Source organism: Mustela nigripes, chromosome 8 (assembly GCF_022355385.1).
Source record: "Mustela nigripes isolate SB6536 chromosome 8, MUSNIG.SB6536, whole genome shotgun sequence".
Taxonomy (NCBI): Eukaryota; Metazoa; Chordata; class Mammalia; order Carnivora; family Mustelidae; genus Mustela; species Mustela nigripes.
This window is the reverse complement of record NC_081564.1, coordinates 33,614,472-33,633,112: the sequence shown is the minus strand read 5'-3', so window position 1 is coordinate 33,633,112 and position 18,641 is coordinate 33,614,472. Positions and strand designations below refer to the sequence as shown.

At 35.7% G+C, this 18,641-nt stretch overlaps 1 protein-coding gene across 4 annotated transcripts in view; it reads right to left on the bottom strand.

The window, feature by feature from the left end:
* PPP4R1 (protein phosphatase 4 regulatory subunit 1) overlaps nt 1-18,641 on the bottom strand; it is a 61,663-nt gene that overhangs the window by 25,388 nt on the left and 17,634 nt on the right. For 3 of the 4 annotated variants that reach the window (XM_059409185.1, XM_059409184.1, XM_059409186.1), the window contains 8 exons: nt 15,772-15,856; nt 14,855-14,961; nt 10,012-10,154; nt 9,201-9,347; nt 6,670-6,777; nt 6,467-6,532; nt 5,409-5,567; nt 1,013-1,140 (listed from right to left, as the gene is read on the bottom strand). In XM_059409185.1, the coding sequence (XP_059265168.1) occupies nt 1,013-1,140; nt 5,409-5,567; nt 6,467-6,532; nt 6,670-6,777; nt 9,201-9,347; nt 10,012-10,154; nt 14,855-14,961; nt 15,772-15,830 (917 nt within the window). In that variant the 5' untranslated portion in view covers nt 15,831-15,856. Of the gene's footprint in view, nt 1-1,012; nt 1,141-5,408; nt 5,568-6,466; nt 6,533-6,669; nt 6,778-9,200; nt 9,348-10,011; nt 10,155-14,854; nt 14,962-15,771; nt 15,908-18,641 lie in introns of all 4 variants that reach the window. The other variant, XM_059409183.1, reaches the window with a different exon arrangement.

The window sequence follows — 18,641 nt, the reverse complement described above, 5'->3', positions numbered from 1 at the left end:
AATTTGCTTGCTAGGAAGACAGGTTTAGAGTGATTTTCTTCCTTTACAAAAAACAGTACCTCAGGTTTGTTTGGCTATTCAGCAGGACAGTAGGAGAACGGGCAAAAAGGTAAAACAAGGCAGCAGAGAAGAAAGGAAGAACTGCCAAATCAAAACACCAAGAAAGCAAATATCACAGTATCAAGACCTACAGAAGAAAATGTCCATTAGCATCATGACAAGGGAGGGACAAGACACTATGGTAACTCAAGCATTATAGTAGGGACTGTTTCAAAAACAGGTTCTAAATTATTTCAAGTGCACACCTGTAAAAGTGTGTATTTCCCATGCGCTAAATTAGGCTTGATTTCTTTTTTCCCGAGTATATAGTATAAATTTTAAAAGCTGAAACTCAGAATTTTTTAATGTAAAAAAATTTAAAAATAAAAATCAGAGTTGTCATTTTTATTTTAAAATTAGTTGCCCTATTACACTTAAAGTTGATATTCTAGTTAATCAGTACATCAGCTGATCATTATAATACTTTCCCCCTAGATTGAGAGAGTATAATCCTCATTCTGCAGGCAGAGTTCAAGATCCACAATTAAATTAATTGACTGAAAGGAAAAATAATAGTAAAAAATGGACTACATACTAAAACATATTCCTAAATTAGGTTTTACCCCTTAAAACACTAAACACTTTAAACTGTAGAACAATTACTTCATCTATTCCAAAACTAATTTATTAAATAAACATTCAAAAATTATCATCACATCTGTCATTTATACTTTTCTCTATGGCCGGGACCAAGCTCAGTGTGCTATGCGTGTCTTCACCTTCTCACTTAAGATGCAACTAACCAAAGAGACATTTAACAAATGTATTTAAAATATAGCTCTTTAAAAGTATCTACCCATTTTTACAATCAAGAGAAATAACAAAGTCTCCAAAAAGAACATTTATTATAGAAGAAATGAAAAATACGTTCACAAGCAATAAAGCTGGAAAGTGAAGTTAAAAAAAATCATACCTATTTTTGTCTTCTACTGATGTATCTTCTGAGCTTTTGCTTTCTTCTTTAAAATACTGGCCTGAGCTAGATGGATTAGCAAAAGTAGATATGAAAGGTCCCAGAGACTGAAAAGCCGCTTGGCGAACCTACAAAGAAAAAGAGGACAGTAATAAAACTTAAAATTAAGGGATTATTAACAGTCTACTTACCATATACTAAGTATGGTTAAAATAGTAATAAGGTAATTTCTACAAAGCCTTCCCACATTCAGAACTATATATCATTCTTCAGCTAGGATTTAGAAATTCTTCATAAACTGTTTTTTTACTTTCAATTTTTTAAAATCTAGCTTGAATATTTATACCATGAGAATATAAATATGAGATCCCCCAGAGTATCTCCATGGAACTAAAGGACATCCTGCAGCATTTTCCAGGAAAACAGAAGAAAATGAAGACTGCCAAACAGAAAATATAGAGCAATAAAGTTGACAGAACGTGATAAATCCATTTCATGTTTTCTGCTAGGCAAGACTATAATCTGCTTTCTACAAGGAAACAAGACAGATGTGTCAGAACTATGGACGCACTTATCAGAAACAGAATATTGACTTAAAATATATTTCACGAAAATCTGGATGCACATATTACTGTTATCCATGAATGTCTCAAGTAGGAGAGCAGAAAAAAGGGTTAAGAATTTTATTTCATATTACATTCCTGTATTATTTTTGTAATCTTGATTTAAAAAAAAAAACTGGGGGAGAGAGGTTTTATGAAAGGAAGCAGAAGGAGGAGACAATCTGAAAGAGGCAACTATGATGGGAGAAACCGCAAACCAATTTCTCTAAGACCTTGCCCTTGAGGAATCACAATACCTTTTCCATGGTTTAAAATGAGGATTACAGGGGTGCCTGGGTGGCTCAGTGGGTTAAGACTGCTTTTGGCTCAGGTCATGATCCCAGAGTCCTGGGATCAAGCCCCGAGTCAGGCACTCTGCTCAGCAGGGAGCCTGCTTCCCCCCCTCTCTGCCTGCCTTCTCTGCCTACTTGTGATCTCTGTCAAATAAATAAAATCTTAAAAAAAAAAAAAAACGATGATTACATGACATGTGTAAATTCTGCAAAGGCAAATACATGTGAAGTTTGCCTATTATTAGTATTTACCTTCTGGGGGAAGCAGATAAAAAATGATTCAATTGATTTTTTAAAAAAGGCTAGAATTATATACAAGACAGCAAAGAGAAGCGTATGTGTGAACTTACAGGTCCTTTTCTCCTTTAGAGTCAATAAAATGTTACTTCTATAAAAACATAAAAGGTAACTTTCAAAATTATATGCAAGAGTTTAGTCTACTCTGGATCCTGTTAAAACTCTGAACTTGTCTCAAACCCTTACCAGATTTATATACACTTCAAATGACAGATTTTCAGGAGTCCATTTTTTTTTTTAAGTTTTATTTATTTATTTGACAGAGAGAGAAAGATCACAAGGCAGAGAAGCAGGCAGAGGGGGAAGAGGAAGCAGGCCCCCTGCTAAGCAGAGAGCCCAATGCGGGGCTCCATCCTAGGACGCTGGGATCATGACTTGAGCCAAAGGCAGAGGCTTAACCAACTGAGGCACCCAGGCACCCCCAGGAGTCCTTCATTTTAATATAAACATATTCCCAAATTAGCAGGAAATACTGTATATCACTAAGCCAAGACAATGATAAAGTAAAAATGAAAATTTCAAATAAGCCACATAATTTTTTCTAACAATCTTATACATTTTAAACATTAAAGTCGTGCTAAGGCTTAACAGTCTTTCCTCTTTGTGGAGTCTGTCTGGAAAATGCATATGGTAAGGTCCTGAGAACTATTTCAGGCACAACAGCATAAGGAGAGCCACTCACCCACTCTCCAGTGAAATCGTTGAAAATGGGGGAGAAAAAACCCAAAAACAACCCACGCAAAACCCCACCAAGTAAAACCTCTGGAAATAGCCCTTAGGGCAGACAACAAAAGAGGGAATATCTATAAATATTCACTAAAGCCAGTCAGTGGTATTTGAATCAGGGAGGCAGAACCTCTACTGCAGACTGTTATGGCCAGCAGCAATGGCCTCCCCCTCTTCTAGCCTCCAGCCAGAGGACTTTTGAGGTTTATCATCCTGTCCCCCGCTACCTGTTGGGCATACCTTCTTCTGCACAATGCCCATTGGTAGAATGGAAGCTCTACCTTGGACATGGCTCAGAACCCTGGGCTCTGAGAATACTCAGAATATAGTCCCTGCCCCAGCTTGTAAGACCAGGATAGATGAGCCAAGAGAGCCTGGGGCTGCTGTCCCTCCCAGTCTCATCAAAATGAGGTCATCCCAGGATGGGAGGGAGGCATGTAGACATGTCCAAAGCTGTGCTTCCTGGAGGGGGGAATAAGAATTCACTAACACATTCCAGCCAGTCACTAAACAAACAAGTAACAGTAACAAGCCCCAGAGAGGGACAGAAGTACCCAAATCTGCTGTATTATCTAAAATGACCAGGTTAAAAAAAATTATAAAGCATGCAAAGGAACAAAGAAGTATAATCCATACACTGGGGAAAAAATTAAGGGACAGAAAGTATGTGTGAGAACACTAAGATGTTGGACTTAGAAAAAAACCTGAAGTGACCATTATAAATTGTTCACAGAATGAAAGGAAAGCATGAGTAAAGAAGTAAAGGAAGGTATGAGGACATGAAGAGAACCAGATGGAAATTCTGGAGCTGAAAGGTATAATGACTGAAATAAAAACTCACCACATAAATTTAAGTAGTTCTGAACTGGTAGGAAAAAAAAGAATGAGGAAACTCAAGGTATATTAATAAAGTTTAGCAATGAACAGAGAGAAAAAAGAAAATGAGGAAAAATGAACAGAATCTCAGAAAATGTGGGACTCCATTAAGTGCACCATTATATGTGTAATGGGAATACCAGAAGAGAAAAGACACAATATTTGAAGAAATGATGGCTCAAAATGTTCCCAAATTTATTAAAAATCAGTAATTTACACATGAAAGCAGCTCAACATGTAGGATAAATTAAGAGATCTACAAACACATCATAGTGAAAATGCCAAAAGTCAAAAGCAAGAAGATATTGAAAGTGGCAAAAGGAAAGTAACATACCACTTACAAGAGAACCTCAATAAAATAAACCTAACTTCCTGCGAAAACAAGAGAGATCAGAGGGCAGGGGGTAAGACACAAAGTGTTCGAAGAAACTGAAAACAAAACAAAACAAAACAAAAACACCCTGTTAACCAAGAGCCCTGTACCCAACAAAGCTAACTTTCAAAAATGAAAGCAAAATACAGACATACCCAGATAAGCAGAAACAGAATTTGTTGCTACCACATTTACAGGACAATAAACACAAAAGGAAGCTCTTCAGGTTAAAAGCCAGTTACCCTGGATGGTAACTCAAAGAAGGAAGGATGATCTCAAACTACTAACTTAATCTTCTGCCTCAAGACATTGGAAAAATAAAGAGCAGCAGAAGAGAGGGTATAATATAGATTAGAGTGGAAGCTAATGAAATAAAGAACAGAAATAAAGAGAACACTGATGAAACTAAAGCTTTAAAAAGATTAACAGAACAGACAAACCTTCAGCAGTATGGCCAAGAGACAAAGACACTAGAATCAGAAAGAAGGGACATTACTACTGACATTACAGAAATACCAAGATTATGAAGAAAATACTACAGATCATATACCAGCAAATTAGATAACTTACATAAAACAAATTCCTAGACAAACTACTAAAACTGACTCAAGAAAAAATAATCTGAATAAGTCTCTAACAAGTGAAGATTATCTGAATAACCCTATAACAAGTAAAGAGATTAGGAAACACAAAACAAACAAAACTACATACAAAGGAAAAGTCCAAACTGAGCCGGTATCATAGCTGAATTCTACTCAACATTTAAATGAGAACACTGATTCTTCACAAATTCTCCGAAAACAAAGAGGAGGGAGCCCTTCCCAACTTGTTTTATGAGGCCATTATTACTCTGTTAACAAAACAACCCCCCCCCCCAAAAGCCACAAGAAACTATAGACCATTATTTCTTATAATATGGAAATAAAAACCCCTAACAAAATAGTATCAAATAGTCTAGCAAGATATCAAAAATTATTACACTCTGGCCAGGTGAGACTTACCAAAGGTTTAATGCTTGAAAATCAATATACCACATCATATCCTTAGAATGAATGTGATTTCTATTTGTACAGAAGTTTTTTCCAGTTAAAAAAGTTAATATAGTAGTTTGTCTGTCTACTCCTAAAACAATTACCAATAACATAATTATTTCTTAAATCATGAAATCAAAATCATGTTTTGTGTAAAATGTATTATTCTACAGAAATGAGAATTAGACAAAACCCTACCCAACGTGAAGGATCACTGATCAAATTAATAAACAGTGCTGACAGCTTAGTCCGTCGGATTTCTTGACATGTCGCACAGGAAACCGCCATGAAGCATTCGGCACAAGCCTTCCGGACTCCCCACACGTTATCAGAACAAAGCTGGAAAAACCTGGGCAGCTACGCAAGGACAGTGGTAGGTTAGGCAGACAACGTGGGTTTTAGCAATTCATTTTATTTCATTTTCTGCTTTCACAGTGTTTCAAAATACTAGATTTTCCTGTAACAATTTAGAAGACTTGTTTTGTATTAAAACTCAGCAATATGAAATAAATCACACCTCATTCATAGCCCTGATGACTGGAAAAGCAGAAACAACAAAGATAGCTTCAGTTTCATGCAAAAGCTTGTACCTAAGCTGTTTTGCTTAATGGATGGTTTCAGAAACTCTTTAAGTAGGTTAACTGGTACACGAAGCATGTATATCCCAGGCACTAAGCATTTAAAAATAACAAGCTGTAGATTTGTCACTAGAATACTTGAGATTTGCAATAAAATTGCAGATTTCTTCGAGTACAATTGATTTCTTTAGTAGAAATGGGAGAGGTAAAAATAAATCAATGGTCCTTACATATCACATATCTGCATTTTTTTTTTAAAAGATTTTATTTATTTATTTGTCAGAGAGAGAGTGAGTGAGAGCGAGCACAGGTAGACAGAGTGGAAGGAAGAGTCAGAGGGAGAAGCAGGCTCCCTGTGGAGCAAGGAGCCCGATGTGGGACTCGATCCCAGGACGCTGGGATCATCACCTGAGCCGAAGGCAGCTGCTTAACCAACTGAGCCACCCAGGCGTCCCACATATCTGCATTTTTAACAAACTATAATCAAAACACAATTCAAGTGCCTAGATTATAGAAATGTGAACTCCCAAACTCAGAGTCATTATTATCTTTCTGATTCACATTCATGAGACTGTGTTAATAAAATGTGGGGGTAAATGTATGCATTTTAAACTTTATGTACTACTCTGTAATGGACTGCTTACCCCTCTGTTACCCCTTTATCTCTGCACTACTCACCAACATCTCCTCAGTAGCTTGCTGTCCAACTACACTGCAGATATCTCCAAAATTGGCAGCACAGACCTGACAACAGAAGCATGACTGACATTTCAAAATCATCCAAACACAGGGCTTTTAAAACAATCTTTTAAGTTTCACATATCAATACAGTAACCAGTATAACCATGTGTTCTTAAACAAACAAAATGCCTAAAAAATACCTTTCGAACATGAAACATTCTGCAATCACAGCACATCTCACAAAACCTAGGGAGGATAAGACGCTCTGTAATGTCCTTCCCAACCATGGGAGCCATTTTGCACATTATCTAAAATGGATAAGAACAAAAGCACACTGAAAACATCTTTAAACTAAGACTTTTCCCGTTAAGTCTGCTAACTTATCAAAAGTATATACTTTAGAAAATATAATAGGTTGTGGCATCATTTTCCCGCATATATCACAAACAACATTCGTCTTATTTATCCAGGTTCAAGGGAGAAAAATAGATATTTACTACTATCAATAATTACCAAATGCACAGTAAACCCAGAGATAATCTGAAAAATTTCATTTCTGAGTATAGTTTCAATCATATTATTTTGCCTGGTAACTTTAACAGTAAGAAAACAAATGGTCACTGTTCAAAGGAAAGATGATCCACAAGAAGAATTTTGGGCTCAGTATACTTGTACTGCTAAGAGAAGACTCTCTAGAGGCAGTCCTTACCTTGCAAAGTACCAAGTTAACAGAAACTCGTGCAAAAGAGAACTGTGTCCCTTGGTTCTAATGAAGACAAGGACCCAGTTCCAACATGCAGTTTCAGGCAAATGAGGATGAACTATGTTTGAAAATTGGCCCAGTGTTATTTAAAGGAATACCCCACTCCACCCTCCAGTTAGTACAGAAAGACATCTGATGGTCTGTTATTACTATACCGACTCCTAGCCCATACAAACATGATGAGAAGTAAGAGAAAGAAAACATTATTCATACAGGACATGATTCTCTACATAGAAAAATCCCAAGGACTCTACAGAAAAGCCACTAGAACAAATAAGTGGGCTTAGGAAATTTGCAGGGCATATACCAGAACCAAAAATGAACCAAGGAAATGAAAACATTTAAAAACAGTATCATTCACAACAATGTTAAGAAACACGGTTCAACAAAATACAGAAATGCTGTCTTACTGAAAACTACAAAACATTGAGGAAAAACATCAAACACGTAATTAAATGGGGAAATCAACCATACTCATGGATTGTTAGGTGGGTGATTATCTCCAAACTGATTTATAGATTCAACACAATTCCTATCAAAATCCCAGCATCCTCACAACTGGTGGTAACATCTGTATTTCCCAAATTCCAAAGCCAGTTTTGTTCTTTGACTCTATACTTTTCTAAGCATTTTCAATCCCTAAAGATCTGAAGTTACATCCTGTATCACTGATCTAACATAATTAAATTAATCAGAATGAACTGTCTCCAAGATAGAGAACAACTAGAAAGCTAGGATGTGCAGAACATGATAAAATAAATAAACCAACTGTAGAAGAATCCTGGGTTTCATTCTAGTGCTGGATATAGTCCATTAGTTATAATGTGTCACTATTATTAAGTCCCATAAAAATAAAAGAGCAAGTTAAACTCTCCTCAGTTAATGCAAAACCTGATTTTCTTCATTGAGGAACTTGTGAAATAAAAAAAAAAAATTCTACACTTTGGAATGTGACAGAGGTGCTGATTGTACAACATGGTGAATGTACTAAATGCTAACTTAATTGTACACTTTAAAATGGTTTTTCATTATGTGAATTTCATTTCAATAAAAGTGATATTACTGAAAAGTATCTAAATTTACTATTAACTGGCATGGAGTATCTAAAAAATAAAATAATGGAATCAAGACATTGCCAAGGGAAAGGGGACTATAGAGATAATTCATCCTAATGATCCAGAAACATTACCCAATTTTTGTGTAATTCTTTTCATATCTACAAAGATGCTATTATTTTAGGGTTTTATTTTTTATTTTATTTTTAGGTAATCTCTACACCCAACATGGGGTTTGAACGCATAGCCCTAAGACGAAGAATCACACATGCCACCAACTGAGCCAGCCAGATGTCCCTATTTTAGGTTTAAACAGTAAACTCTCACTTTCCAAGTAGATCTGAAATTTTAGATGGACTTGTTAAACCGGACTTTGTTATGTACATGATTTAATCCATGTGTTTTTCTTATCTTCACAATTTCTATCACATATTATATATCATTATAAAATTACTTGCCTGACTATCCTTCCCCCAAGGACCACACTGTCAGGGCAGGAGCTATTTTTTTTTTTTCCTGTGCTTACATCGTGCCTAAAAAAGTGTAACCAATGTTACTTTATTCAATACTGGGTTTTTGTGTTTTTTGTTTTAACTGCACTGATTAGTTCTCCCATCTTCTTTTTCTGTAATAATGAATTTACAGTTACTTATTATTCTCTTGCTGCAAATCTTGCTTTCTCAGAGCCCTGCGATAGAGCTCATCTAATTCACAGATGCAAAGCACAACATGGGGCCCGCAGAACACAGACCTCTTTTATATGCCTATGTCCCTCTCTAGCCCTTTCTAATGCTCTGGGGCTACTGTGATACCTAATAAACTCCACAGTACATACTACAATATTTGAGCACCTCCTATTTGTCAAAACAGTGATGAACTTTTGCCTGTTAAAGAAAAAGTGTCTTCTACTTACAGCCACAGCTTCTGTTTTCACATCATCGTTGCTATCTGGGGCAGTTAGCTCTATGAGGACGGGGCACACTTTGGTCTCCACATCAAATCGCTCAATTAACTCCTGCTCCAGCAGAGCCAGCAAAGCTGCCTGACTTGTTTTTCTTACCTAGGAAAAAATTAGAATAAACCAAGTACATACATGATGTAACAAGACCCTACTACTTGTTTTTCACGAAAGTGAAGACTTTTCATCTCGACTTAAAGGGATTCATAACTGGCAAAACTTTGCAAATAAAAAACTTGTTGCTATTTTCTCCAGCTATTGCCAAGACAGAACTTGGCAGACTATGATGCAAAAAATGAACTGGAACAGGAAAGCCATCCTTGTGGGGTGCCCAGGTGGCTCAGCTGGTTGGGCGTCCGACTCTTGATCCCAGACCCTGGGACTGAGCCCTGCATTGGGTATCCTACTCAGCAGGAAGTCGGCTTCTCTCCCTCTCCCTCTGCCCCTCCTCCTAGCTCACATGCTATCACATGTGCAAAAGGAAAGCCACCCCTGTGAACGGTGACTCTCTAATTAGCAAACTTTCTGAGGGGCACCCATGAGGGTACCATGTAAGAATGCAGCTACAGGGCACTGTCTTATCATGGCATTAAGGGGACTTTCTAGATTTGCCAGACTCTCAACATATCTTGTCTAAGACACAAAGTCATTTTGAAAAACAGAATAATGAAGCTGAGGAGGAAAAAGCACTCAAATGAGACCAGCTAGGGGAGGCCATTCTACATACAACATGGTAAATGTAAGAATATGTAAATGGCACTCTTACCTGATTATTCTGATCTGCAAGATATCTAACCACAATAGGTAGTAAGTATTTGGAAAAAGCATATGGGATTGAAGGCCGGTTTTCTTGACAAAACAATGCAATATGAGGCACCTGTTCCATCAGCTCTGCTCTCACCGTCGGTTCTATTGAAATAACAGAAATGTGAACAAACACATTATCCCAAATTCACAAAATCTTTGCCTGGGTGTAAGACTATTCAGGAAAGCTCTGGACTTCCATCCTCAGCATAAAAGGGACTTACACAGTGTTCTCTAACTCTAGGATCCTTTTTCACAATCATATGCATATGCAGGTCAACCCCTCAAGTAAAAGGAAGATCCTACTCCCATCGCCAGGCTTCTATCTTCCTACTGTGCACTAAGTATGCAATCATTTCCTATTATGACCAAATTTATCCATCACCTACATTGTGTCACATATGCTAGGGGTTAAATATCCAATATTCACATCTACAAAATATGTAATATCTATGAACTATTTAAGATCCTCCTAGGACAAGTCATAAGGACTGGTTCCTAACCTAAATTTAATCAATGAATACAGAATTTACAGTTAAAAATAACTAAGACTAAAATAAAGTAGACCAATCAATTTAAAGAAACAAAAGATCTGAAAAGACCCAAGTACGTACAGCAAATTTAAGAATGACAAATATAGTATTTCAAATCTCTGGGTTTCAAAAGGAGGAACTGCCTAAAAGTAATGGCAGGAGAATCAGTTATGTGAGAAAAAAGGGTGATTCCTATCCTGCATATCATACATGAATTATAATTAAAGTTCCAAACTTTTTTTTAAAGATCAAAAGCACTAAAAGACAACATTTAAAAAAAAAATGTTAAATCTTGAGGTGAGAAGCCATTCCAAGGTAAACAAAACCCCCACACCAACTTTGAGACCAATTAATTTCACTTTATAAAGCCTTCATTATAGACAACAGGTACCATACTGAGTTAAAAGGCAAGCTGGTCTGGGAGAAAATACACATATAATAAAGTATTAATAACTAAATATACAAAGAACCCATTGTTCAAATGAACACAAGGAAGAAAATAAGGATAAGGACAGGTAGTTCTCAGAAGAAATGCAAATGACCAAGACACATAAAGACATGACAGATTATCAATACAATTCATTACATCAGACCTAATTAGAACTTTGGTATTAATGATTATATCATTACAGTTACTTTAAGGTAAATATGCATGCATGGGTCCAGAGGAACTTTAGATTTCAACAAACAGAAATTAATGAAAGTATCAGGAGATAATGCACTAGCATCTTACAAAGCTAAGAATCTTATCAACAAACCAATATTTGGAATTTCTATTACATGGTTCTGCCATTTGAAGTTAGACAGTAACTGAACAAAATAGTGCTTCTGTTTTATTTTTTAGTTAAAAAAAAAGACATAGGCCTCTCCTTTTCCTCACTGACCCTGTATTTGCTTACATGGACCTAATAATTATACATATTTTTGAAGCAAAAGAAGGATACAAGTTACAGTTCTGGTTAAGAATGAAATCAATAGGGGTGCCTGGGTGGCTCAGTTGGTTGGGCGTCTGCCTTTGGCTCAAGTCATGCTCTCACCCACATCAGGCTCCTTGTTCAGCCAAGAGTCTGCTTCTCCCTCTTCCTTGGTCCCTCCCCACTGCTCAGTCCCTCTCTTAAATAAATAAATAAAATCTTAAAAAAAAGAAAAAAAGAATGTGATCAGTAACTTTTCTTTCTTCAAAGACCTGGTTAGGCAAACAGACCAATGGAACAAAACAGAGTCAAGAAATGAACACACTGTGAGTCATATGGGAGGAACTGAAGTGCTGGGGAGGGATTTCAGAGCTACTATGATGGCTGAAGAGAACGAAGAAAAGGGAGTTGAGTCCAAGGTCTCTAACTTGATAAGCTGGGCTGATCATGACTACTGAAAAATACAGTTGTAAAATTAATGCATATATTCCATTCTCTTAAGCAAACAAGGAGCTTAGAACCTTTAAGTCTTTCATCTGCCTTATCAAGTTCAATCTTGATTTTTTTATTTCCCTGAAGTTATTACTCATAGTTTTAGGATTTTTATAGAGCAAATGCTTGTTTAAATTTACTACTAATTTAGTAAGTTTTTTTTCCATCCAACTCTTTTCTGTTTCAATTTTTAAAAATCTATACATACAGTTACACACCAACATGATAAGCTTCAGAAGTATAAAGAAGCTAGACACAAAAAAACATTTTCAGTATGATTCCATATAAAAGTTCAGAGGGGAAAATTAATCTATACACTTAGGGGTCAAACATGGATTTACCTTGGGAAAGAAGAACAGGACAGAAATGAGAAGGTGCCCTGAAATGGTTTCCGGGATGCTAGTTTTATCTCTTGATCTGAGTAGTAATTACATGGGCCTTCATTTTGCTTTTCTTCATGGGGCCGGAAATTTATAGTCCATGTACTTTTTTTTGTTTTTGAAAGATTTTATTTATTTATTTGACAGAGAGAGATGACAAGTAGATAGAGAGGCAGGCAGAGAGAGAGGAAGAGAAGAGGCTCCTTGCTGGGCAGAAAGCCAGATGCAGGGCTCCATCCCAGGACCCTGAGATCATGACCTGAGCCAAAGGCAGAGGCTTTACCCACTGAGCCAGCCAGGCACCCCAGTCCATGTACTTTTTGTAGTGAGTTTTATTCAATATTAAAGTAACAGAGCCCCCCAGCAAGTGTTCCTGTTGCCCATCTATGTCACCAAGTGTCTGTACTGGTACATTACTGTTCTATATCATAAAAACACACTCTAGGATGTCACGGTATGAACCCCTACAATCTAGCCCTCGACTGCCTTATTGAACAGCCTCATTATTTTAAGCCATAGACTCAATAAACTACCTGTTGACCAAATGGGCCACTATTTTGAACTCCTTAATCCTCTAAACCAGTCTTTCCTTCTCCTGAGTATGCGGTTTCCCTTCTCTGTACCTCATCATTCTACTAAATTTCACTAAATGTCACTAACTTTCTGAAACCAGCACCAACTCTCCCTGTTATAAAGTATTATTTTTAAGTTATTTGCATTCATTAAACTGTTAATTTGATGACAGGAATTCTTATTCACCTTAGTAACTGCTCTAGCATTTATTCTAGAATCTGGCCTAGGACTGTGCACTGTATTATGCTTATCAAATGAACAAAAAAATGTGAAAGTCAATAGAAAAGTCAATAGTCTTAGTCAATAGAAAGTCAATAGTCATATTTACCATGAACTCAACAACTTGAGAGTATATTTAAAAATATATATATACAGTTGACCCTTGAACAACTAAGGGGCTGGGGCACTGACCCCTCCCTGTGTAGAAAATCCACATAAAACTTTTGACACCCCCAAAACCTGACTACTATTAGCCTACTGTTGACTGAAAGCCTTACCAATAACAAGTCAATTAACATGTACTTTTTATGTTTTATATTGTATGCTGTATTCTCACAATAAAGTAAGCTAGGGAAAAGAATATGTTATTAAGAAAATCATAAGGAAAATACATTTAAAGTACTATACTCATCGAAAAAAATCTATCAATGGACCTGAACAGTTCAAACCCATGTTCAAGGGTCAACTATATATAGATAAATATATTTATAAAAACAAGTACTATGGGTGACAAACAGGTAAAAGAAAATAAACACAAATTTCTCCCTAAAGAATATCTATTCTAATAACTAAGAAAGGAATAGCCACAATGCAAAAAATAAGTAAGTGAAAATTATAATTGATGAGATTCTCCTAAAACCATTCTGGAACAAGCATCCATATATGAGCAAGTACATATATCATCATTAGATGTCACCATTAGACAGATTATTTGTAAACTTATGAATTTTTTCCTATAGGAAAATAAAAAAACACTTAAGGCTTATGTAAATAGTAAAACATAGTCCCTTAAAACAAATTGCTCACCAAAAGATGAGCCCATCTAAAAATTAAAAATCAGAGTGCTTATATGCCAAAAAGTTTGTTAGAAAGTGAAAAATAACACATTTTAATAAAGAGATAATGGGTTTAAGAAATAAATATTATTTATTTTTGAATTGTTTCTAAAATAAAAAATAAAGATATGGATATGACTTAAGATTAAGTTAAAATGGTAAGGTTTATGTTATGCATATTTTGCCTCAAGAAAAAATATTTTTAAGAAACTTAATATAACCATATTGAAGTCAGGTTTACTTCTTTCTTTTTTTTTTTTTTAAACATTTAAAAAAATTTTTCTATTTATTTATTTGACAGACTGAGATCACAAGTAGGCAGAGAGGCAGGCAAAGAGAGAGGAAGGGAAGCAGGCTCCCTGCTGAGCGGAGAGCCAGCCTGCGATCCCAGAACTCTGGGATCATGACCTGAGTGGAAGGCAGAGACTAACCCACTGAACCACCCAGGCACCCCAGGTTTACCTCTTTCTTAAGCAGACCATCTTATCTTCTCTTTGGAGACAAAACGCTCTAGTTTTATCATGACTGATAGAAGCATTTTATATTTGCCTTAAAGTTATAGCTCACTCCATCCCTTTTAAAATGTATTCAAAATTATTTTTAAGTTTTCAGCAATCCTAAAATATTAACATACATGATGCAAAAACAACTTGTAGATTTTTCTGATGAGAAATTTCCAAAATTAAACAAACCAACCACAAAATGTGGCTATTAGAAAGTTTTTTTCTATTTCTTACTGATGTTTTGGTAATTTATTTAGGAAATCTTTTAAACAAGTCTCATAATACACTAAGTTTTTCATTAGTTCATAAAAACTCAAATTTGGTTAAAGAAACCTTTCTCTTCATTAACATATACCTGAATCGTCAGCTAATCTGCTAATTCTTTCCAAAACAGCAATGCAATCTCTTTCATCATCGCAGACTTCCCTCAATGTGTCCAGCAAACTCCGGGCCACCATTTGTCTAAAAGAAAAAGAAAATGATATAGTGCTTAGCAGTGTTAATAAGTAATATTTAGAATTCCAAAAGGTAGACTCTACATGATTTAAAAAAATTTTTTTAAGATATTTTATAACATATATTAAGTCACTAATCTCCTAAGTGACAAATGCCAGCATGGATTTTATTGTTAACAAGAGACTGAATATTTACCAAAATATTTTTCATCTTTAACTGAAGTGACAAATTTCTAAGGTCACTGAAAATTCTATAAAACTTCAGTTATCTTCAACTATCAAATTATAGGAAAATACACACATTCCTCATTATGTAAAATATTACCTTCACACATTTTTACTGAGATTTATACATCTATACTCAAAAAATTTAAGACTTTCAGGTTTCCCAGAAAACTGATACAGGTATCCTGGGGACCACAGTTGGAGAAACAATGCATTAGGAAGCGTCCCAATCCCCTTGAACATCACCTGGCACATAGTAGGTTTACAGCATCATCTGTTGAAAGAATAATATACTCCCCTCAGTAATCACTTTACACAAATATTAAAATTATGCCGAACACCAAAAAGGTAATGGTGTTTTTATTTGTTTTGGGGTTTTTTTTGGCCAAAATGCTAACAGAGTGTCACATGCTTACTAGGATCAAGGAATAAACAATTATAAAAGAGGCCTTGGCTGTGATTATTAACAAAACATGCTGGCCGAGACTACACATGTTAATACTACTTTAAACTGAAAAACTGGATTTTCCCTATTGAAATGAATGTAGTAATTAATCCTTCCACTTCCACAAGGAAAAGAATAGGCACATACCTGTTAAACACGTTCTCACTTGCAGCATACTTGTCCAGTCTCCCCAGTGGCGTCAACATTTCATCTTGTGAGACAAAGTCCAGGGCTGAAGGTATAATAATCACATCAGACTCTGAGCTGTAGTCATCCACACCAACTATCAGAGACATCAGAAATACTCCTTATAACACTCTGAAACTAAAAAGTACCCCTTGCCTGTCTGAAGCAGCATAAGTAAGACTATCTTTAATGTTTCTGGAGTGACATAAAAGATCACAAGAGATTCTTACATCAACTCTTACATTCAAGCCATGAAAGACTCAAGGATGCTCCCTCTCCTTTTTCTATAGGTATGTCTAGTTGTCTCTAGAAACAGAGGGAACAGAGGCTATGAAAACTCAGCACAGTGTGATCACTGAGAACTTACATGTTCAATCAGAACACTAACAACTTCTAAATAAAATGTCAAACACTGGTAAAGTAAATTCTGCAATGCAGTCAGAATAACTCACGTTTTAAGCAAAAGAACAAATGTAAGAATTATAGCAGACTTCTCATCAGAAACAATATAAGCCAGGAGAGAGTAAAGCATTCCTTGAAGTACTAAAAGAAAAAAAAAAAAAAAACCCAAAAACCAAAACCAAAACAAAACAAAAAGTCAACCTACAACTCTGTAGCCAATAAATAAACATCCTTAAAGTATCTCTGAAATTCTTTATCTTTCAAATACACAGATTTCAAACACACAAAAGCTGACAGACATCATCACTAGCAAACAAGAATTATTACAAGAATTACAAGAATTATTAAAGTCCTTCAAGCAAAAAGAAAATTACACCAATTGTACAAAAGACTTTTCTTATTTAAAAATCTCTTTGAAAGATAATTATTTAAAGTAAAAATATGTAATGCAAAAAAAAAAAGATAAAAAAATCTACTCTTAACTAGAATGAACAGAGTGGAGGTCGGTGAAATAGGTGGTGGGGATTGGGGGGGCACTTGTGATGAGCACCAGGTGTTGAATACTGAATGTGCTGATGTGCTGAATCACTGTATCGTACATCTGAAACTAATTACACTGTATGCTAACTGGAATTTAAATAAAAACTTTAAAAAAATGTACTTCGGGTTTCTAACATATATAGAAGTTAAAATGTGTGACTATAACAGCACAAAGGCAGGAAGGGCAAAGTATACTGTTCTTACACTGTGAGGAGATAACATGTTACTTGAAGGCAGACTGTTTAAAGATGTACACTAATCAGAAACTCTACAGTAGCCATTACACATCCAAAAAAAAAAAAAAAAACCCAAACCCACCAAAGATATATAGCTAGTAAGCCAATAAGGCCATAAAATGGAATCATAAAAGAAATATTCCATCCAAAAGGCAGAAAAAGAGGATAAAAGAGGAGACAGGACACACAGAAAGCTGTGAGATTTAAACCCAACCATGTCAATAACCTTGCTGAGCACAAATAGTATCAATACCCCCAATTAAAAGGCAGAGATTTTCAAACTGGATTAAAAATAGCACCTAACATTAAAATAATTACTTACATAGTACAGACAACTTTTATAGTTTATGCTGATCTATAATTCATAGCACAGTATTTATTTTGAATCAGAAAGTTGTAAAAACCACTCAGATACTCTTATTTGGCCTCTGTTTTTCTCCTTCTAGTACAGGACTGTTGAGCTAGCATGACCTCAAAGGTACCTTTATGCAGGCTCTAGAATTCTATGACTATGACCAAACTGTTTCATCAGCCTCATACTTGTTAATCTTAAAGATAACCATTAAAATCATGATACTTGGTCCTTAGAAAGCCAGGACTCCTAGAATGGCGATTGTCCAACATTGCCGTGTATAAGGCAAGCTTGGAGCACTTAACTTTAAATGCAGACAGCAGGTGCCACAGTCAAATATTGATTATGGAGGTTTGGGGTAATCTCCAGGAACACTCATTTTTAATAAATACCCCTACTAATCCAAATGCAAATTGTGGAACAACCATATTTAAGAAACATACTGTTAGAGGGCAACAAAACTGTATTTTGCTTCAAATTTGGACACCACTCTAACCACCACGGTTGACAATGAATGAGTTCTCTACAAAAGATGTTCCACTCTGGCACAGGCAATGGTGACAATCTCCCAGAACTGTTGCCTCCTGCCAGTATCTGTGGATTCATCCTGGCCTGAACTCTCCTTTCTGAACTAATAAGATTTCTTCATCAGTTTTTGATTGGACTAATAACGCTCTGGATCTCATCTTTATGGAGACCAGGAGAATTTGGTTCCCACACGACAGAGTGCACACTTAAGTCTTACTCAGTTATCTTGCAAATGTCTGCCACAGGTTGCAAGAAGAGAAACATAAAAATAATGAATAAAAAAAGACTATTACCACTAACAAAAAAACCCTACAGTATATACTGAGTGATGGTACAGTAAATAACATTCTCTGATAAAACAGACAACACAGAGGTAGTAAATGTAGCTGAACAAGTTAATAAGGATCCTATAGTTTATGCAAGAACACTAACTAGATGGTGATAAATTAAAGGGTTACAATCCTTGTGAGTACTCTCTAAAATACACAAAAAAGAATAGCTAGAAAGCCAATAGGGGAATTAAAAGGAATTAAAATGCAATACTAAAAAATATCGTTAACCCAAAAGGAAGTCATGAAAAAAGCAACAGAGGATAAAAGAGAGAGACAGAAAAAAAAAAAAAACAGACCTAATCCAACCAGACCAGTAATTACATTACATATAAGCGGACTATACACTTAAAAGCAGAGATCCCCAACTAATAAAAAAGTAACACCCAACTATAGCCTATCCACCAGAGACATAGTTTTAAAGCCAAAATTTCAACCAATAGG